This window comes from Boleophthalmus pectinirostris, unplaced genomic scaffold, assembly GCF_026225935.1.
Source record: "Boleophthalmus pectinirostris isolate CB_2022bp ecotype Guang Dong unplaced genomic scaffold, ASM2622593v1 HiC_scaffold_6, whole genome shotgun sequence".
In the NCBI taxonomy this organism is placed as follows: Eukaryota; Metazoa; Chordata; class Actinopteri; order Gobiiformes; family Gobiidae; genus Boleophthalmus; species Boleophthalmus pectinirostris.
In genome coordinates, this window is record NW_026571447.1 from 16,403,916 (window position 1) to 16,428,292 (window position 24,377).

The 24,377-nt window shown below is 37.1% G+C and overlaps 1 protein-coding gene across 1 annotated transcript in view; it reads left to right on the plus strand.

The window, feature by feature from the left end:
• cdk14 (cyclin-dependent kinase 14) overlaps positions 1-24,377 on the plus strand; it is a 241,898-nt gene that overhangs the window by 126,036 nt on the left and 91,485 nt on the right. The window contains exons 9-10 of the mRNA XM_055163590.1: positions 11,064-11,184; positions 22,240-22,333. Coding sequence (XP_055019565.1) covers positions 11,064-11,184; positions 22,240-22,333 — 215 coding nt within the window. The remainder of the gene's footprint in view (positions 1-11,063; positions 11,185-22,239; positions 22,334-24,377) is intronic.

The window sequence follows — 24,377 nt, forward strand, 5'->3', positions numbered from 1 at the left end:
ATTATAACATAGATTAGAAAATAGTGTAATATAGACCCTTTAAAATGTTTTATTCCAACCCCTTTTCTCATGTCTTAACAAGATTACTGTTATTCCAGTCACAGTTCAAATTCCTTTTTTTTTCCCAACATTTGGCATTTTGATTTTAACATTCTTATCAATCAGTGGACAAATAAAGTTTTGGTCATTATTTCATTTTGTTATTTTTCTTGAATTGTTTGAAATCATTTTTGGTGAGAATTATGTGTCATGTTTTTGCCAAATTCTTCACTCTTATTTCCTGTTTCTGAAGTAATATTTCAAAATGTGCATACTGAACATAGATTGGCTGGCTTTTTGATCCAAGGTCAGCTTTAAAAACTTGGTGGACTGGAGGGTAGTGGGTCTGTCACCTTCTTCTACCACCATTGCTCTGTTTGGAATTTCCCACAGTATGATATTAAACAGCTCTACCTTACATTTTTCAGTTGCAGGTGGTTTTATTGCTCAAAAACTACCTAGAAAAACAGACATTCTGACTGTGAGCAGGGCTGCCTCTCTGACCTCTAACTTGGTTTGGTTTGGTCTCCATGAAGATAGAAAGGCTTAATACCATACTGTGAAACACTTGAAAGCACTTGGGTGTTGTTACACAATGCACCTGCAGGCCAAAATATCTTGGCTGAAAATTATTATGTTAAACTTCTGCCAGTTACAATTACATTAGTAGAAATGCTCTATTAATTGTGTGTGTGTGTGTTTTAAACAGTGCCTTTATACTGTCAGTGTAGCTTCGTCCAGTAGCTCTTCCTTATCTTCGCTGGCTCTGACTCGATCACTGCTGACACTGCGCACTGGGAAACACTTGGGACAATAATGCACACTCCACACGCAGCATCAGATTCTGCACGCCCATAGAGACTCAGCAAATAGCACAAAATAACTTCATAACAAACCAAGCACCAAGATAAACTAATCCATGTCCCACTGTGAGGAAATCTACCTATACACAATGACATTAACCTACTGCTGAGAACAGAATACGAGTGACATATCTGAGGATATGGCTACAAGATCATACAATGTTGTTTTGAAGGTATTGCAAAATTACAATATTAGGTCTATTGTCTTGGAAAATCAGATACTAAAGATATTCAGGAAAGGTTCAATTTTGCCCTATTTATCAAGTGGATTGACATTTTGCAGCTGATGTCATCAACATGGGGGTGTGAAGTTAACTGAAAGCATTAGTCTGATAGAAGCCATTACTCAAGTTAGACTTAGGCTATGTCCACAACAGCACTCCTGAATTTATTTTTTATTTTTTTGGGGGGGGGGTTGAAAAAAATTTGCGTCCACACATGTGTCAGATCAATAAATATTCACGTCCATACGGCAACGGAGCACTGAGTGAAAATGATGTAATACATATGCCACACCTGTATATGGTGCTGTAAACAGGATACAGCCAGAGCTACTGGACACACAGTACGATAAAGAGCGCATGTGCATAAAGTCCTTCCTCTTCCAACAAACAAACACAAGCACAAAGACGGGGTTGCAATGTCATCGTTTTCCAAAAGCTGCGGTTTGCTTGTCCACACGACAACGCAATGCCAGCATTCTCAGATTTCTCCACTCTGGAACCCGTTTAAAAAAAATTGCCACCTGAAATGCCAAAACGAATACAAACTTCACTGTTTCGACCAAAAACATTGTTGTGTGGACACCACCTTAATCTGACCAGAAAGATCTTACTTGTTTGCAACTACAACTGATTTTTGCGCTCATTAAACAAGTCTCTCATGCACATAATTACAGTCACAAGCTAGCTAATATTAGCCAATAGTTTTTTACTCTCACATTTTTGCTGAAAATGAAACACCTAATCAGAACCATGAACGCTCATACTGACGCTCTTATCTCCTAAACATTATACCATAGATGTAGAACACTATCAGCCTGATGTCTCTGCAAAATATCAATGGGTACTACTTTCAATCCCAGGTTTAGTAAGACTGAGTAGTATTTTTTTTATTAGCTATATGTGCAATACCTCAACCTCAACCAGTATATTTCCAAGGACATTTTGGCACTTTTATTAATGATTGCACAAATACGAACCAAATATATAATGAGGTGTTTATATTTTGTTGACCTTTAGCCTTTGAATACTTTTAAGGACATTTGTAATCTTCATCTCTGTCACATCAAAATATCAGCCCATTCCAATATTAAGTTAAAGCTCCATGTTTGTTTGTGCCCACATTGTAGCCTGTTTATGTATCTGAAGGTGTGTGGACTTCCTGGAGACGGGCTTGTTGCTGTGTAGTGGAGAAACAGCTGCTGGATAATGATGTGTGAGAACTGAAGCAATGTGACAATGGAGCTGGAGGAATGTGCCTGGCATCCGGGGCTCCCCGAGGGCCTCTCCACCCAGTGACAAGTGGCCCGGACTGGGACTGGAGAGAGGGGCGAAGGGGTGCCAGATGGGTCAAGGAGCATGACGCAATGGTGTTAGGAGTTTTAGATGGTCTTTTGAAGTTAATGTATTCATCTGTCTTTGTTTGATGATTAGACAGTGGAAAAAGGCAGTTATAGGTAAACCATAACAGCGCTGAAATTCAGACATGTACATCATATGCAGTGAAGTGAGAAAAAAGGTACAATATTTTAAATTTATTTCTAATACACACTACAAATGAAAAAAATAAAATAAAATTTCTAGAGAAAAAATCAATCAACCTTTATGTCAAAGTGAGAATATCCTTTGCCAATTGATATTGATTTTTGATAGATTTTTTAAAATAGATTTTTATTATTATCTAAGCTACACCATGAAACTTTTCTGGTTTGGTTTTGTCTGTTTGTCTCCTTGGATGTTTTAATATTGCTTTGCCTGGAATGTTTCATAGTATCATATTTAATAATTTATCTAGTGTTTATTCAATTGCATTTGTTTTTATTGCTCAAAAATACACTGAGAAACATACTTTCCTACTGCAAGGGGTCACCTTTTCACAGATTAGACCTATAAATTGGCCTGGCGTGGTAGATGTTACCTGCTTGTATGGAGATACATAAGTTTAATATCAGACTATGGAATATTCCAGGTAAAGTGTTTCAAAGAGCTCCATAGAGACAAATGGGTGGCAGGCATCCTATTGGAAAAATTACATGGTACAGCTTTAAAAAAAGTGAAGATAACCCAGTAAAACACAATAAGAACTGCGATCTGAAGATTGTAAAAACATAGAAATCAACGGTCAGTTTTTTGAAGAGTAGCCAGTACAACTCCTCACTTCCTCCTTTATAAGAGTGGGGAAAAACTAAACGTGTAATATTATAAATCACTGTGTAAAGCCTATGATCAGCGGTGAAAAAGGTCTGACAACAGCAGGTGGTGCACTATAGACAGTAAACACACTTCAGCAGGTAAAAGAGACACTCTCCAACAGACTGACACCGCCTCACTAATTAAACACTTTTACACCAATGACAGCCATGTTGGGAGGTGTCATTACTCAGCAGATGTTCTTGTCACTGCACTTTAGCTCATAGTAACTTTGAGAAAACTGATATGTATGCTTGCACACTGCTGTTATCGAACTGTCCAATTTGATCAAGTTTGAAGTTATTTTTCGCTCGGTCACCTTAGCTTGTTGCAGCATTTGTCATTCCACTTAAGCTGTCATTCAAGTAGCATATTTGAACATTTCACTGCAGATGATCCAGCTATGTATAAAATAACTGAACCTTAAAATAATCCAAAAACTGTTGGTATCTACCAGTTCCAAGTAAACTACAGCTGCGTGATATGGGAAAAAATGCCTCTTATTGATCGATCTTCATTTTTCATTCTATTTTATTTAATCTTTTCAAAAACAAAAGGAAAAAGCTTTTAATATTGATTTTACTTACACTAACTTTCAACCTGTGTCCTTTAATACGAAAAATAATATAATTTCTTCCTCCAAAGTCTGAGCTCTACTCCAAACCAGGTCCTTTTACTTTTACTGACAGAGGAATAGCTAAACCAACTCTGTTATCTGTTTTATGATTTTGTTTTTAAAAGTTCAGGCAAATTATGATTTCTTATAAAAACATTTTTTGCAATATGTAATTTACCAATTAGGGTTGCAACTAATGATTATTTTAGTAGTCTGTTTACTATTGCTATTATAATAGTCTATTATTTTTATCTTAAATTGAGACTAAGGTTAAAAAAACCCAAAACATTATGATTTAATTATGCCACTGTCTTTGTTATTAAAATATATTTTTATCTAGGTATATATTTTTAAATCTGTATAGTCCAGATGATGTTTATGATTAGCTGATTAATTGTTCCAGCCCTCCCACCAATGATCTTCATAGTAAGCTTTCTTTCCTTAACTGTAAACAGACTGCATCTCCATAAATCCTGCTTCAATTTGTCTCACAACAAAAGTGGCTGTTTTCTTTGTAAAAACAGACGGGAATAGCGAGCGGCGCCCTCATCCCCTTGAGCCCCAATGTGTTTACAACATGTTTTATCATCCTCTGTGGATTTATTGGAAGTATTATTTAAAACAGGATCCGATGGTGTGTCTCTGAGTGAGGCTTGTTACAGAGGAAGAGGAACAGCATGGGTACACTACAAACAGTCTTTTAACATCCATTTAACTCCAAACAGCAGCAGGTTGCTTTGCCCGAAGGGGTCCAGGCATATTCTGTATCTAGAGCTGCATGATGTAATGTGCAGAACGTGATAACTCTTATAACTGGCATGACTAGAAACATGTGAGGAGGTAAAACTGATAAATCAAGACTAAAACAACAACAAAAGTCGCAGCCAGGGCCAAACAAGGGCTAAAATGTCCAACTGACATCCATTCTGAACTAAATTACTCCAGGATTATTCAAGGGACTTATATGAATCAGTCTTAAATGTCCTATATTACACAAAATTGACTCAACTTAAACTTAAAGCTATGTTAAAATGTTGTCAGCTCTTCCAAAACATACCCAGAATTGTGCCTTGTTTCATTCACACATGCATAAGTAACCCTTTATTATTAGGCTGTTTACATGATGATTAAGCAGTAGTTTTCAATTAGTAAGTCCCCTTTACCTTTTTGTTTAGTAGAGATGGGGAACTGTAGGGTTAAAATTATCCAAATGATTCTAGTGAAAGTGTATGGAGTTTGAAAACACAGTAGAGCACATCCTGTTTAACCCAATAAATAAAACATAGTAAAAATATGATCTGGACAAGGGCTAGAATGCAACAGGAATCACATTTAATATCTTTTGAGGGTTGCGATTGTTGTGGCAGCCAAAATACATTTGTATTTTGGCCAGTATCATGGGTTTCAACTTCCTGTTATATGCAAAATTTTTCAGGAGATATAATATTTTGTTTTAAATGGTTAAGTGCCATGGCAGCAGTCCTATTTGTTTCCAACATTCTGAAACCCATGGACAGTCAGCCTTCAGCTTGCCCTCCATCTTATTGAAACACAGCTGCTTACGTGTGTCCTGTTTGGGCCTCTGATGTATAATTCACCACTGACCTTCATATGTGTCCTACCTGAGGGACAGAGGGTCACATGGTCACACCACCACATGATAGTCAGTGTATGTTTTTATATGGGTTTATATGGAATCTTTGAAGTAGCACGCTTCTTCTGTATCAACACAAAATTGCTGTAACTAAGCTTTGGTCCAAATGTCACTGCACTAACACAAAACCCATACTACGCAGAAGTTACACAACCTTAAAGTATTGATTGGAATAACCTTCTTAAAACATTTTTTTCCATCATAAGGTCAGATGCTTAGTCCCAAATCCGGGTAAGATAGACTTAGCCAAACTTTTTTGATCCACAAGGGAAACTATTTGGACACAGTAGCTCACACATCACAATATAATATAATAACAAAGAACAACAATATAAATGGTAATAATAAATTCTAAATAAGTTGCAAAAATATCAAGAGTACAAAAATACATGTACAAGTAAAAATAAAATGGTTTTAAGATATTGTAAAAAAAAAAAAGAGAGAGAGAGACACTGATCTAGTTTGTTCCAGTTTTTTTTAATTATTATTCATACCCCAAGTCAACAAATCTACAAAAGTATAAAAGCTCATTAAAAAACAACATGTATCTATATTTGGAACACATATTGTAATAAGAAAATTATGTATTTTAAATCAGAAAATATGCCTAAAGACAGAATCACTTTAAGCTGAAGTGATTGGCTGGTTATTTCTCATGCTCTCAAAATGGAATTGTACTCCTTCTGGGTAAGATGTGAAGTGTTTATCCAGTTAAATGACTTTTGAGAAAAACAAATGATGCCACAAGGTCAAGGCATACATAACTGTGCTCTTGTCACAGTATGATGGAGTAATCTTCATGAATAAACAGGCTTCCGTCATACCTCCACACTCAATAGTTTAAATGCTAATGTCCAACTGTACCATATATGACCTCTGTGGGATGCACTGACCCTGCTCTGACAGATGTACAATTGGACAGTATAGCATTAGGGTATACAGTGTGGCAGAGTGGTCAGCTTCCCTGTCTAAATAAGGAAGGTTGCAGCTAGGCCTGTCACGATAACAAATTTTGAAGTTCGATATATTGCTGATAATATTGAAACTAGTTTATTCCAGTGACACAATAACCCAAGAGCAGAATTAAACCACAAAAACAATTATAAAGCTACAATACTGTTAAAAAACATGAGCTGCAATAAATAAATAAATAGCAAAAATAAAACTGTTTAATAAGCTATAAGTCCATTGTCATATATTACAGGCAAAGCAATGACTTCTCCATGGAGACAAGAAGGTGCTGGATCCCTCTCCAGAAAAGTTAGTGGAGCCTTTAACTAGTGTTTGTTATCTTACTCCAACATGTACTGACTGTCCCAAATTTCCCACTTTAGCACCTTAAGCACCAAAACTTCACTTCTATCACAGTCTTAGCTTTCTAGCTTTTTATTCTACAGCCAAATGGGGTCATGTGTACTTCTCTTCTCTCTGGACAGTCATAAATCCTTATTATTTACAGTAAGCCATCTCCTCAGTACCATACACACTGCTGGTCGATCCTCTTCCATGGCCCAGTTTGAGCTCTGGCTCTGAGTCTTCTGGAGCCCATGTGAGAGCTTCTTCACAGCTTTACCTCGACTTCATTTAGACTTTGCTTTGTGCCTGTAATCTCCGCTTCACCTCTCCAGGCCTCCCGCACGGCTCTCCTCTCATGATTACTATAGTAGTGTATGGGTCCTGTCCTGCCCCCTGCACACACACATTCACACACACTCACACACACAAGGGCTGAGCGCCTGCAGGGGAAATGATAGCCTCTCAGTGTGAAGACCAGATACTGTCTGTGCTCAGGGAGGAAATTACAGTGCTCTATATGTGACAAACGCAGGAGCATCGCCTATTTCTCTGGTTGCGGACTCGGAGATGGTAGAGTTGTCTACTAAATGTGTATTCTTTTTCTTCCAAATAATAAGGACCTAATGATAATAATGTTTAGTACAAAAGTACTGTTGTCGAAACATTATGCACCATGTCATATATACTGTACACTCTCTGTCGCTGCCGTAGTTTTAATCATGGTTTTGTTTTGAAGTTCAGTGCTTTCATACTCTTATTGTTCTTTTATTAATTCACTCATATCCCCCCTGGTTGTTATTGAGCAGATGGACACACGGATAACACACCATCACCAAGACAGTGTTTAAAGGGCCCATATTACGCATTTTAAGCTTTGGAGATGTGGACAGGCTAATAAACCAGGTTTACTCAAACATGTGTGAATGAAACCAAACAAATCCTGGTCTGTTTTTAATTAGGTAACAGCATTATACTATGGCAAGAAGCTCACACGTGTCAATTTTGTGTAATATTGGACCTTTCAGTATGATAGTTGTTTTTACTGAAACAATTCTAATAAATTTAATAGGCTTAATATTGCTCATTCCTCCCTTGTACTGTTCTTAGAGTGTCCCCTCCCTCCTGTCAGAAGTGTCCCCTGTAGTCCTCTGTATCTGGAGCTAAACGCTTTCATTAAAGTGTGGAGCTCTGGGGACGAGACAAAGACTTAATGCCAGTGGCTCATTTAAACTGCACTCTGCTATTATCAGCCTCATATTTAACATGTCCAGGGATCCTGTGTGGAGATGAAGGACTACATCCTGGTTCTTCTGATTGGAAACAGTTTGAAAATATTCTACCCTTTTTAAGTTTCTTTCATTATATTTAAAAATACTGAACAAAGCAATTTTGGTTGAAAACTATTGCAGCTGCCCAATACCATAACTATATTATATCTAGAGCTCTAAATCAACTACACCAGTGACTATTACTATTACTACCACCCCTAGGCTAGAATAACCCCCATTGGACCACACAGCAAATACAGACAAATACTGTAACAGAATCCCCACTGTAATACCACCAAAGATCACCCATTGTCCAAAATGAAAATAACCCATAACATGCAATTTCGTCTTTATAAAGCTCATATAGTATTTTGGCCCCTTGGGTGCACCTGGCTCATATTCATGTCACACGCTCCTCTCTAAAAACCTCTGAGGTCTTCAATCATCATTTCCATTTGAAAAGCCAATCTCGGGCCTTGTCTCGCTTCAGTGTACATAAGGAGCTCAGAAGACGGGCGACGCGACTGAGAAGAGGGACTATTATAATGCGAGGGCTCCAGCACATTCTCCAGGCCACACCCTCACTATTCAATGGGATTATTAAGAAGAAAGAGGAGAATAATGACCAGATATGATAGCAATACTTAATATGGTCATTTTTTTATTTATTTATTTTTTCAAAGGTAATAATGGGACTTGGTTGTACCCTATTTATTTTTATTGGTACAATATTAGTATTAGATTAGGCTATTTTTGCATTGTGTAACTTTTCTGGTGGAGGGTCCATCAAGTGCTTTTCTCCATGGAGATGTTATAGCTTTTTTCTGGAATTTATGGATTTATGACACTAAACCTTTCTTCCTAGCTATCCTCATGGAGACCAAACCAGACCAAGTTACAGGTCAGATCTATGGAGAGGCAAACCCACTCACAGTCAAAATGCTTGTTTTTCTAGGTATTTTTTAGCTACAAAACCATCTATAATTAAATGCAATGTAGAGCTGTTTAATGTCATACTGTGGAACATTCCAGGCAGAGGAATGATATATCCATAGAAACAAGCAGGTGACGGACCCCCAACCAAAAAGTTACACAGTGCACCTTTAAGTTATAGTCAGTTGTCAATCTCTAACTTAACTTATTTATGGTTGTCAAAAGCATTAGAAATCAGATACTAATCAATACTTAAACTAGTATCAAAACTAGATTTTAGCAAGTATCAATTCAGAAAAACTCATTCACAGGACATAAATTAACCTTTTCTGAATAGCTTTAGAATGATCTTGAGCTATATCAAGTATAAGACTGCACAGACCAGTATACGCCCGTGGACCATTATGGCACTTCGACAACTGAGGGATTACACATAATATATATAAGGCCACATGAGTTACTATCTTTGTGGTATCGGAATAAGTATTGAGTATCAAGTCTATTCCTCCTTAGTATCGAAATTGAGTTTGAAATTTTAATATTGTGACACTAAACCTATTGCAGACAGCATTGAGAATAATTTACAAAAATGCACTATGGTTTCAGTGTTAAAACTGACTTAGACACATCAACACTGGGTTCATAGGGGCACCTTCCCTGTCAGTAAAGGACACTACAGCACTTACAAAACGCTGTTATATGTGTTTGGAATTGAAAGCAACATGGATAAGATAAATGGCTACATACAAAATCTATCCCACGAGACGTCCGATTGAATTTGCAGGAAATAATAACTTTGCAAGGTCGAGGTATAAGTTAGCACAAACGGATGTGTTATGATAATGGAGCAATTCTTTTTTTCACAAATAAACAAGATGCCTTCATAGACCGGTTAAAATGCTAATGTTGACCGATTCCAAAAGGTATGATTATGAAGTGTGACCTCTAATATAACTCTACTCTGTGTGACAGCAGTCCTAGTAAAACAGATCACAAGAGAGTCCAAAAGTACTCACAATAGCAAATTTTCAAACTTGATTTCGATACTAAGGAGGAACAAACTTGATACTTGGTACAGATTCTGATAAATAAAACTCTTTACACACAACACACATTAAATTGTAGTTTGTTCTTAACATGATACAAATGATTCTTTTGCATTGTTTTCAGTATCATTCATGATTCAATGCGCGTAAATGGGTTTGGGTGCACATATTGGTATCTTCCCAAAGTTGACTCTCTAAAACCCATTATTAATGCCGGTGGAGCCATAGTTTGGCTCAGTCTATATACTGAATTATTCATGATATTTATTTTTGGACCAGTTTTATTTCGATTAGTACTACAAATAAAATATATAATATTTATGACGATATTGAAGGACCTTTTAACTCCATAGATGTGTTCCATGCCCAGATTGAGACAGGATTGAGGCAAAATAGACCCATATACTACTTGCCATTATAATATAACATAAAATACTCAATATATTAGAGCTGCATAATATACTGTATTGCAATCGGATTAGAATTCCAATTTGAGTTGGTACAGTTGTCAAATCTCAAAGGCTGCAATAAATGTTATTATACAACACATAATCCTGTCTTTATGGAAAAATCTTGTTGTTCCTGTAGTTTAGACCTCTACAAATATATTCTGAAATTCATACTATATTGTATTGTTTTATCAGTTTATATTTTAGTCTTCTTTCAGATGTTAATGCTGGGTGCACTCTGAACAAAAGGCTACATACAATACATATAATATGATTGCAGTTCTAATACTTATCACATAATTGCAATTATATGTTTTTTCCAAAATTGTGCTGCTTTACAATACATTTTTTTATGACTTGCATTGTTGATAATTAATAACAAAACTTATTCACAGCATTCTCCCTAAAACAGCCATATTCTGTATTGTATTTCTGTGTTGAAGGTCACTGAATGATAATGTAATTCTGTTGTGGTCTCTCCTCCGCAGGTCTGGCCCGGGCTAAATCAGTTCCCAGCCACACGTACTCCAACGAGGTGGTGACCCTGTGGTACCGGCCCCCCGACGTCCTGCTGGGCTCCACCGACTACTCCACCTGCCTGGACATGTGGTACGTACCCACCTCTGACCCACACCCACCCCATAACCTGTATTCTTATTCAGCTGGTGTCAGGCTTACATCTATATCTATGCCCTGTATCTGCAATTCAGTGAGACAAAATACATTCTCACATGAGGAAAATACATAAAATTGGTGAATAAAACAAAGGATAAAACCTGTCTTAAAACTCAGGTACATCGCCCCCACATGAATTCTTTCAACCATAAGTTTGCCTTCATTGAGATATCATTTCTGCATACTGCTCCACAGTATATAATTTAAATGACTGATCGCCTTGGAGACAAGGTGACATATCCAAGTCAGGTTGCAAGTCAGATCTCTGAAAAGGCGAACCTGCTCATAGTGAGAAAACATGTTTTTGAAGGTATTTTTGTGCAATAAAAACATAATGGAATCAAGAATAAAGACAGATGTGTTAAATGCCACACTGTTGAATATTGGAGGCTAAGTTATAACATCTCTGTGGGAACAAGCAGGTGACACAAAAGTTACGTAGTGGACCTTTAGCTAATAAATAAAGAAAGGCTAAGCATGTTCAGACCAGGACTAAACTAGGATAAACCTGGATAAACTAAAACTACTCTAGACCCTACAGGGTTGAAGCAACAGTTATCAAAATACACAGCAAGGATAAAATGTCTACATTCTGTAACACTTTTGCATCACCCTTGGCTGCAGTTCTGTTTAATTCTCTGTGTATATTACAAACTGGAACTTCTGACCCTGATCACCTCACAGCCAATTCACATTCTGTGTTTGTCTCACATCTATATCCAGCTATTGTCACACTTAAAGATAACATCATTGTCTCCCAAGGGGCCCTGTGCAGAAAGTACATTTTGGAGTTGACAAAAAGCAATTAAAAGTTATCGGCGAGTCTCTCACCTGCCGGGCCCGTTCCCCACAGCAGCCTGTAAATTGTTTCTTATAACAATCATACCATTCATCTGAGTTTGGCTTGTTATCTTTCATGTTTAATGAAGACAGGGAGGCAATAGGAAAATCTGAATGCATTCAATTTAACGCTGAATATATGAGGTTATATAATATATGTTCCACAGCATACAATTTCTACAGTGGACCTAATTCAATAGAAATGTCATTACATTAGGCTACACAGGTATGCTGTCAATATTTACTTCATTGATTTTGTGTGGTACTAAATATGCAAAATATATTGACTGCAATGTTAACCCTATTAAGAGGAAGCAAACATAATACTGCCCCACTCGCAGATAACATTTTTGTTACCATGTTTTTATTAATATTAACACTTTTGAATCTACCCACTCACAGTGGGTCAGATAATTATAATTTGCCAAAATTGTCCATGTTTGATTTAATTTTAATAATGTAGTTTAGATTAAAACCACTGCATTTATCCACATTAGTTAGACTTACACTTAACTCACACATCACAATATAATGTAAAAACAAAGAGCAAAAATATAATTGTTAATATAAATTCATTTGTTATTACTACTATACTATTACTACAAACACATTACTACTAATAGAAGCACTAAAACTACCAATCTCACTGCAAGTAAACAGGGAGTAGTAGAAGTAATAATAATAATAATGATAGTAATATTGGTAGCTGTGGTGTTAGTGAAACTAGCAGTGATAGGGCTTGTAGGAGTAGTACTTATGGGAGTTGTACTGATAGTAGTAGTATTAGTATTAGAAGTAGCAGTAGCAGTAATATTAATGGCACATCATGCTCAAGTTCCACTAATTCAGTAGTAACTGCACTCATAAAACAACTTAACCTGAATAGTTCTAATGACATTTAAATACAGCACATGATAATTACTCCCAAATGGGTCAGTTCAGATCACTATTTAAATCCTACTGTGTCAGCAGCACTAGTGACCTACTCCAGCTGGACCAGCGGCTGCGGAGGGACCTCCACAGTGCCCCAGCTGTGTTATCTATCTCCCAATTAAAGAGTAGACAGGCCACCATCCCGGGAGAGCAGCGGGATACTGGGCCTGCTCCAAGGGTATTTTCAGGTGGATCTATGGAGGAGCGGGAGGGAGTGAGGGGCTGTTGTATCCCTCCGTATGCCCCCCCAGTGACACCCGGCCCCTGGTCACTTTACGAGGCAGTTGCGCGTGACGGAGCAGCTCATGCGAGACGAGGGGTTTTGGTGGAGGTGGCTTCCTGTCCCGCGCAGCATCCATCAAATAGTACATAGGTTACAGGCCGCTGTCTCCGTGGCAATGGAGGGGGTGGGGTTAGTGATGGATTGGAGACACAGAAAGCTTCTATTTTTGTGTTTTGTGTACCTCTAAGTGGAAGCTGTCTTTTTTTTACAGGAATGTTTGTCTTTCCAAGTATTGTAAAAGAACTTGATTAAACATTAAAGGTACACTGTGAATTTTTTCTGGTAGAAAGTCCACTACCTACTTGTCTCCATGCAGATGTTATTGGCCTGGAATGTTCCATGGTATGAAATAAAAACAAATCCATCTAGCGTTTATTCATTTCTATTGCTCGAAAATACCTTAAAAATACCTAAAATTCCTCCTGTGAATAGGGGGTGCCACTCCACAGATCTGAATTGTAATGTAATATAGTGCTGTAACCTGCTTGTCTCCCTTGTGATAGATAAGTTTAATCTATATTGTGGAACATTTGAGACAAGCAAAAATATTTCCGTGGAGACAAGCAGGGCCACTAAAAATGTTACGCAGTGCACTTTAAGTATATTCAGGGATATAAATTACAGAATAGTCTGGTACCAATTATGTATGAAACATAAACAAAAATACAAAGTAGCTCAGGCAAAGACCAAACCAGCACTGGATCAAACTATGTGCAAGTTTAAAAAAAATTAAATAAAATAAAAAACCGACAAAACTATAATTTTTTGTCAGACACATGAGAAAAATGTCATTTGTCGCCATATTAGTTCTAATAAACCCCAAATTAAATGATTTGATTTTGAGCTTTCACTTCTTAGATTCATAACTTTATTTGGCCCTAACAAGTCCATGAAAAGCTGTGAGATACATAATGGTTGGCCTTTTGTGATATTAGTTGGCAAAAATGAAACTAAATTAAATTAATACATTAGACTAAACTTTGCATTTGAATATTTAACTCTATTCGTACAGGTATAATACACATCTTTTTTTGACTGTTGAATGGGATGACTACTTTTACAGTTACGCATTCTAGTCACACATCTCTTCTTTGTTGGACAGGGACTTTGATGGAAGACACCAAATCCCTCTATTTTTACCTTTTTTCCGCTGCTGGCGCTGCTCTAAACACCTGTCAATCACAGGTCCACTCCGCCGTGAACCAGATCATGCAGCGTCTCCTGGACAGGTGTCACACTGATAGAGGCATGTGAGATAGGCTCCCGTCACTGAGGCTGAGACATGCTTTCTGAAAGGACTGTACTATCAATACACTAGTGTACAATACATATATACTGTGTCTTGATATTGCTGCTTTCAAATTGATCGGGCGACAGTGAGCTGCAGGAGATAGTGGAATTATTTTCTACCAATTGAAAAATATTTGTGGCTCTGTAGCTACATATTGAGAATTTTGTGAACACCACTATATAATCACAGTCATGGAAATCCTGGAAGAGCCATGGAAATTGAAAATGTAATTTTCCAGGCCTGAAAAAGTCATTGCTTTTTGAAAATTCAATGAAAGTTTTAGAAAAGTCATGGAATTTTAGTATCTATTTACACTTTCAACTACAACATTCTGTTAAGTTATCATGAAGCTATTATGATAATTTCCAAACGTCTGCGTCTATGTCTTTTGTTTAAAAGAGACAACAATAAAAGCACTGACAGTATTTTGAATGTTAAAAATCTATAATCCCAAACCATAAGGTGAGTGGAAATGGTTAATATTTCATATTTAGCCCTAAAAATATACTGAAGTCTACACCTGTAGGGTGCCGTAAAGTCATGGAAAGTTCACTTTAGGTCATGAAAAAGTCATGGAAAAGTTTTTAAATTTTGTCCATGAAAAGAGTGGGGTCTCTGTATGAAGTAAATAGTTTCAGATTTTTGCAATATATTCCAACTCCAGAAACTGAAACCTAGATTTTTTTTTACTTTTGGGCACTTTGTAATTACAGCTACTATCATACTTTCAAAAGTATAAAAATCTCTGTCATATATTTCAAATTACTAAGACAAATATGGCATTGATTTTGCATGGAAAAGATCTGTATGTAGTTATAAGAATTCACTGCACTAGCACAGATTAATGATGGGCTATATGTGCTGTGGTTTAGGTAGTAACCACTCAGATCAGAGAGAGGCATTTTAGGTTTAAACCAACCAACCAACAGCATTCATCGTCATCATTTTAAGCAACTGCTAGAAGAAACTGATTCAAATAAAATAGTGTATAATATAATAGTAATATAATGTGAATGAGTGATGTGTTTGGAAGTGGAGATGGTAAAATGGCATTTCAAAGTCAGAGCCAGGTGTGACAGGTGTCCTCATTAGGCCTCATTATGGTGAAGCACAGGCACCTGTCGCTCTCTTCACATGCCTCAAGTCTACTCAAGACCACAATGTTACTATAGCTTCTTTTTATTCTCAAATTGCCACTATACTGTTTTCACAAATAATGTCTTCTCTTCATTCACATTTCCCCAACACTATCTTTGGCACTGTTTTTATTGTTTTATTTTATTTTTGTGTGACAGTGTCCAAAACAAGACGCCAGTGGATATTTCCAGACAGCTCCATGCTAATTGCGACATGCTAAATGAATTACTATTAGCATAATGTGCATTAGCTCTTGTTAGCTTTATGGAATTGATTCTAACAGACTCATTGAGGATGCTAATTGGTAAGCTAATCAAGTCTGCTAATTAGTGCATTTGTCACTATGTAAATAGGAAATGACTAGTATATCATAGCTACCGGCTGAATGAGCGTGTTCATTTGTACAGACATGATAGTTACTGAATTAACAGAGGAGAAAATATTATTTACAAATCAACACATGATTTGGTTCTAGTTACTCCATTAAATATAATAATAATTTTCACACTGCAGTGACTGTGAAGGGGCCTGTTCATACCAACGTGTAGGGAATGTGTTTTACCCAATGACCAGTGTTAGGAAGAATACGTTGAAAATGTATAGTTACAGAATACTGAACACCCAAATTAAAATGTATTTTGTAATGTGTTCCATTACCAGGGCCCTTCAGAGTACTATATTCTGAATATTTAGAATACATTTACATCTAGTTGCATCATAGTATAGAGTAAAAAACATGAGATATAATTACAAACAATTGTTTGTTATGCATTAACTAATTTGTTAAACTAATTAGTTAACTGTTTTTTCTAACTAATACTGTGCAGACTAAGTCAAAATTGCATGTAGTACTGCCATTTATTCCTTTGATTTTTAGGAAAGTAACTGTATTCTGAATACCACCAAATGAAAAAACTAACAGTTACTCCAAATTGGTATTCAAAGAACATACAAAGAAAATAATATTTATGGTACAAGTATTCAGTTACTTCCCAATCCTGCCAATGGCACACTGACAGGATCATTACAGCTGTACAGTACTTGGAGTTGTGGATATATGTCCATCAGTTAGGCTACTAACAATTGGTACATGGCACAAACAAAGAACTATTAGCCTACATTGCAACATTGAATAAAAAAAAAGATGTAGTCATAAAACATAATACAATTACTTATTTCCCTTATAAATCTTTCCACAAACCACATATTCTGCAAGTTTAATCATGCATAAACATCATACAAACCACTACTGCATGTCAAGGCTGGCCTCCTCTGTGTACAATCCAATATCAGACTCTTACATACAGAGCAGAGACACAGCTCCCCTCTGGACATGCCATTCATCACATCAACAATTCATCTACAGATCCATCAGCAGGAACAGACCGTGGTCAGACTGGCCCGGAGCCTATGGACAGTAAAGATGTATGTGAAGTGGCAGGGAAGGTTGTGTCAGGACAGATGAAGATAAAGAGACATTTAAACAAGTGGGTGGGGCTGAGAGGGGGCTCAGTATGTATTAGTATGTGGCCTATATGTTTTCTGAATATGAAAAGATGTTTGCAAATGTACATAAATGAGAGTACAAAAATAGTAATAGGGATGTAACAGTAATTGTGCTACTGTAATATTCCAGTTTCAAAAAGTCTATTATATACTGTAAAACCAGAGGGAACTACATGGGCCATAATCCTTCGCTCCATTTCAATGAAACAAACAACTTTTTACATGTGAATCCTGTCGACCTTATTCCACCTTGCCTATTTTTACTGCTACAGACTGGCTGACTTCTAAGTCTTACTGACCTACATTTCAGTTGTTTTGTCTCTTCCTGTTAAGAGGGAATCCTGCTCTTTTAAATGGAGAACTAGAGCAATGTCTCACCATTAAAAAATATTTAGTAGATGTGAAATGCACCTTTTCTCTTGGTGAAAATTGCTTTGTACACATAGACTGTATAAAGAAGTGGACTAAGGGAGTGTGAGTGCGTTCAGCTCCAGCCAAATGAAGCTCACAGAGGCTAGCGGTTATAAGGGCGAATTTAGAGCTGAGTTCATACAAGGAATAGGAATTTATTTACGGAAAAAGCAGCTAAATAACACCTGATCATTTTAACCCTCTCAGGCTCAAATTTATTTTTAGTATCAGGAAAAATCTGATATTTGGGGAAAATTATAATATGGGGTAGTAATATACAATTCTGACTTTTTTATCCTTTGTAAACAAAAAAAGTATTTTGCACTTCTGGCAGGCCATTTGCGTGTAGCCATTCTTACACAGTCTGCATTGCCCACGTTTATCAGCATGGATGGGAAAAAAGGCTCCTGAGTTATAAAAAGCTCATATAATATGGATGTGGAGTAAGTAGGTACTTGGAATTTAGCTGTTGCAAATCTGCAACGCCTGCCTGGAGAGGGTTAAGACCGAAATGAGGAGCCTGATAGCAGAAGTTACAGAGAAAGGGGAAGAGAAAGGGACGACAATATTATTTAGTTGTATCAATAGTTATTTGCTATCTAATACACATAATTAGTAGAGCATTATAATATAGTGCAACAAGGCAGTTCATTATTCCTACCTGTAAACATATTATAGCATTTTTGTAGAATTTGTCCACTGTCTTTGCTTACAGCACATTTTCTTCTGCTCTCTCATTATTTACCTGTCAGCCCCAGCCCACGGTGCAGCTCCGGACAGCTCCCATATGTTTTACACTGTGGTGCTGTGCTCTGGTGAAGCTCTATTACACTGTGTATGCAAACACAAGTATATTTACGCTGGATAATTGGCTGTGTACTCACCTCTATAGGGAGCACAGCTGGTCCAGAGCCTGGTTAGTTTAGTGTAGATGATGTTAAAGCGCCTTCACTTTCTAATTACAGTAACAGCAGTGATTCAGGTGGGCTCCTCGGACACATGCTGGGAGTTTAAAGACATTTGCATTTTCGGGGCAGCCACCAAGACATAATCTAGATATGGTTTAATTAAGAACTGGAAGAAAGGCTTGTTAGCGAAAATTAAGACAAAGCTTAATTAGAGAGGCAGTAGTTAATAATGGAGTTTGGCAGTAATATAAAAACCATAGGTTCAGTCCCAAGTTGTACTGTGTCAGTTGACTGTGATTGGAAAGATTACAGTTTGTCATTTAAGGGTCTATATTACGCTGTTTTATTATCTATGTTGTAATGTTATTTCCTCACCACAAACATAACCGGAGTTGTGTTTTGATCCATTCACACACAAACCCTACATACAGTATTTAGACTGTGTTCTTCTCTCAAACGGAAAACACTCTATTCCACCTTGTGATGTGGCAATACAGGAAGAGCTCCACTGTGGTTTTAAACTCCATACACCTTCACTAGAATCATCTGGATTATTTCAGTCCTTGAATTTCTAATCTTTACTAAATTAAATGTAAAAGGTATCTGTTAACTTGAAAACTACTGCTTGGAACAGAGTATTTTGAGCTTTGGAGATGGAGACAGACTCATAACAAATGGCTACTAAAAAACAACTCCAGGTATGTTTTTGATGAGGTAACAATATTCTAACATGACATAAAGCTCACAAGGGGCAATTCTGGGTAATATAGGATCTTTAAAAATAGGGGTGGGCGATATCTCGATATTTTAAATATACTGAGATATTTTTTAAACACGATATGGATTCTGACATATCGTATATATCAATATAATGCTTATATTCAATTCTGATTTGACCGCTTCGCTTGTTTGCCTTCTCTGTGTACACGCCCCTGACTCCATGATTTTGCTCGCTTGTGTCTCATTCACTCCTCACTACCGCCGTGAATGCCAAAAGTTGGTACAGTGAAAAGCTTCGAGTACCACAAACCTTTTCCACACAGCACATCCTCTGTCACAGAGAGAACACTCATATTCCACTGAGTCGTGTCCTTTAGTCCAAAAGAAACTGAACCGCATCAGCAGCACAAGGAGCACGGCTGTTCATGCAAATGAGCCATGCGCTTTTAAGTTTTGTTTCTGTAAAATGTAAACACGTGTGCGCAAAGCTGCGTTGGACACATTGTAATGTCAAATGGGCTGATGTGTCTCTAGAGTCGTTATGCTTTTTATGTTGTAAAGTTTAGTAATGTAATGTTTATTTATGCAGAAGATTTTAATTAATAATCTGCTGCAGTGTAACTTGTACAATAGTGTTTGGAAATGTTTGGTTTGATCTGCACAGTGGCTTGTGGGATACCTCACAGCTCCTTAATGCTGGATAGGAACAAGGATCTATTAAAATAATGAACCTTCCGTGCTTCCTCTGCTAAAGGAGCTCATGGTTATTGTACAGTTAACAGAGTTATTGCAAAGATGAGCTTGAGTTGAGTTGTTTTATTTATGAATGAAAAGAAGGCAACATGTATTATTTCTTTTATTTTACAGTAAAATTATTTTAACTGTAATATTTAAATTATTATTTATATAATTAGGGATTTTTCGTAATCTTAAATGTGGCAGAAGCACTTTGTTCCTATATGAACTGCCAACCTCTACTTCAGTTTAAGAAGACATGGTTGAATTTGGCATATTTGTTTTTCCAGAAGTTTTGGGGGGTTATGTTCCCTGTACAGATATCGAGATATATATCGTATATCGAGATATAGCAAAATGTATTGAGATATATTTTTTGCTTCACATTGCCCAGCCCTATTTAAAAGTATTATGTATTATTTATGTCACATTTAGGGCTAGGTACCTTTCAATTTCTTTTCATTTCAATTAAATTTATACTAATACAATAATACCTACTTTTGATACTAGTGAAATGTGATACCTTTTCCAGTACTTTTCCCTATATTAATCATTATTAAGAATAACAAAAAAATAAATAAATAAATAAAAAATGCTTCCAGTTTTTGCTTCTACTTTTACCAGTTCTGCTTTTTCCTTTAAACGATACCCAGCCTAGTCCCATTTTGTCCTTTAGTGCAGTGTAAAACTGTAAAATATTTTGCATACTTAAATTTGTGCATACAAATTTAATAGTTGCTGTTTCACCTCAACACAAATTGTTATTCAAGACATGTGTAACTTTACAAAGATGATTTTAAAAATATATGGATGTGTCTAGGGAGAGGCAAGTTCTTATAGCTATTGTATCACGCCATATTTGCTGTTCTTAAAAAAAACTTCTGTTTTTCTTTTCCCATTCATATTCAAACATTTTACTGCCAAACTTTTCGACTTTCCTGCACCCATCACGTTCTTCACCAACTGAAAAAGCCTGAGAATCTCAAGTTTCAACAAACATAGCGAGGTCGTAGCCTGCATGCTCGCACTGCTTTGAATGTGACCCCTGTCTGGACCAATATGCACCGCTCAGCTAAAGACGCCCTCTACACGCTCCACCAACCACACTGGGCCAACTGCTGTGTCAAGATAGATGAGGCATTTTCTCTTTTTTTACTGTGTTGAAATAATGGAATAAAATAAGAAATTGAGAGATTTTTTTGAGGAATGACTTTGTAGTAATTTCTCCTTGAATGTCTGCTGCTTCTTGGTGTGTGCAGTGGAGAATACGCTGTTTGACAAATGAGCCCTGACACAAACCCTAACACAGGATCTGGACTATATCTGTCCTCTCTCAGCTAATGTCTCACGCTAACAGCCTCTTACAGGGCCTATACAATGTAATGGCTTGAAAGGAAACAAGGGTACAATGGTTTCCTGTGTTTAGACTGCTCTTTTAATGTGCTATTATGTGTGGTATTCTTTGGCATTTTACTTTGACCTACTTTACAGGGAAATTATGTTTTTTTGCTACATTTACTGCATGTATTTAGTTTGAAATAATTATCTTATCATTAATACACTTTCTGAACATCAAATAAATTATTGAATTGTTAAAAATATTGAAGAATAATCAGTAATAATAATCAGATAATTTTGTGAGTAGTGCTGCAATTTGGAGATGCTCTGATTCAGTGTTTATAGGCATCACAACCTATAGTCTTTGTTAAAGGTGCACTGTGTAACTTTGCTGGTGGAGGGTTCATTACTTGCTGCTCAGTGCTTGTCTCCATGGAAATGCTATTGCTTTGCCTGGAATATGCCACAGTATGGTGTTAGTTATGTCTATTTCCATAAAAACAAGCCTGTAATGCTAGCAAGCTAAGTTACAGGCCAGATGGACAGGTGGCCATGCTTGCAGTAAGAATGCATGTTTTTCAAGTTATTTATAAGCAATAAAACAACCTTAATTGAATGAATGCACAGATGCAAGAATATTCCAGAGAAAGCAGTAACACTATCACAAAGACTAGATGCTGGCGGACCCACCCCATGAAAGTCACACAGTGCACCTTGAAATTTATTTTGTACACATTTTCTTAGTTTCTCAAAATGCTGCTTTCATTTTATTTTATGTATTGAATTCTCCCAGCTTACCAGTCGAGTTTATGTAATTTATTATTTACCACAACAATTCTAACAGTAACAGGTTGTGTAATTAACCGATATTGTCCTCTGTGTTCCAGGGGTGTTGGCTGCATTTTCATTGAAATGATCCAGGGAGTGGCTGCCTTTCCTGGGATGAAGGACATCCAGGACCAGCTGGAGAGGATATTCCTGGTGAGTCCTGACGGGGCGATCTGCTAGCTTTTACCTGACAAACACCTGTCTCATCTGGCACAGCTTTTTTATGGCATAGTAGAGAAAGTAATATTCCTTGGACAAAGATGTTTTGGGTTGTTGCAAGCTTTATGGGCGCCTTATACAAGAGTGGGGTGAATACTAAAATAGATGAAAAAACACTGGGAAACAAAGACAGATAGTGGACATTTTAAAGTCACTGCAATTATTAATGCGTGTGTGCATCAGTTGCTGTTGTTGTGAGTCTGTTGTATGTGTATGCGGATGTTACATGGTAAGTTAGCTAGTTTTTGCTTTATGGGGATTAAAAAAACAGCTGAGCAACATGAGAAAGCTTCTCCATTGAATACAAACTGAATGTATTTGCTAGGCCATTAGGCTAGGCTGAAATGTGATATACTGTTGAAGTAAATACAGACGATAATAAAACTATGAAGTGCAATTTGTGTCAATAATGAATCATAGAATTTCAAATTTCAAATCTCATTGTAGCACAGAAGAATAACCAAATATTTCCTAGCCCAAAGAAAAGTACCCACAATAAATATTGACCCCAAAAATTATTGTTTCTGTTATGTATTGAACGATAACTTGATATAGTATTTATCGTGACAGGACAAGGATGTGCTATTCTTCCGGCTCTTGTCACACTTCTGTACAGTTGGTATTCTCACCACCACAGCAGGTCCTATAGCACATATGTTGCTGTGATCTGAACATGCCCTCACTCTCCTTGCACCTCTGTAGCCGCTCTCTCACATCAGACTGCTCCCATAAACCCATCCAAAACAAAGCACTCAGGCCAGGCTCAAACTGAATCTGCAGCATAAATGCACTGGTCTGCCCCGAGGGACTTGTGAGCTTTGTAATCTACAAGAAGCTCTCCTCAAAACCATTTTAGCCAGAAAAATGCTTTTGTCTGTGAAATGACAGGAGTACAATGCAGTCTCCATTAGGTGATTACATAAACTTATGGGTCCGTGCTTTGGCTAGAAGAGAGGCATAAATATTTTAAGCTAATGTAAGGCTCGCACATCCCTTAATCTGAAAATCTGCCATCTTTCTGTCGAATTTCCTCCACAATCTCTTAATTGAAGCGCCAAGAATCATGGGAAGTCATAATGGATTTAGATTCATATGCTGAGGGGCTGAATAATTAATGTTGAAAATTACAGAGAAGAGGATGGGTCAGGCAGGATGTCAAACACAAGACAAAGAAATAGGCTGTTCTTGGCTCTGGGCCCTAAAGGCTTAAAGATATACATCTGAGAAAGGAGGGATTTTCGAAGAAGAAGAGAGAAAAGGTAGGATGAAGCCCGCAGGTAGGAGCTTCTCTCTCTTGAGCGTGAAAAAAAAAACAGATGAAGAGCCGGAGATGGAGGAAAACGCTTTTTATTGATTGTCTTTTTGGCCCGGAGGTAAATTTCCAGTGTGAAAAGCAGACACAAAGACCACATGGTTGGAGTGAAGAAGAGGAGGAGGAGGGAGAGAGAAAGAGAGAAGGAAGAAGGGGGTCCGATGTGGGGATAGCTGCTGGCAGGACACACAGAATCCCCCCTCCCTTCAACCCCCCACGAAGCGCCCCATTTCGTCCCCTTGTAGACCAAAAAGGACAGAGACATGGGCTGAATACCTGAATGAGGGCTTTACCTGCCTGGACTCTGTATCAGCTCAGCTCTTTTCAGCGGGCGCCAGATAAAATATAAGGGGCTCAGGGGCAAAGTGAGATGAATAGGGATCTGTCAAACACAAAGATTGCTCCACCATTTTGGTAAGAAGGGAAGAAAAAATAAGAATGGACAATAAATAAAGCCATAAATCCACAATAGAAGTGACATTGTGAAACGCTACTGTTGTGACTGTTGCAAAAAAAAAAAACAAAAAAAAACTAAATTTTATTCATGCAACACAAGATATTCAAAACTTTCTATTTGAAACAACTCCTTTGACAGTTACAATTCAATTTAATCTGATATAAACAATTGAGAGAGGTGGAAAGGATTTATTTAATAACCTGAATCTT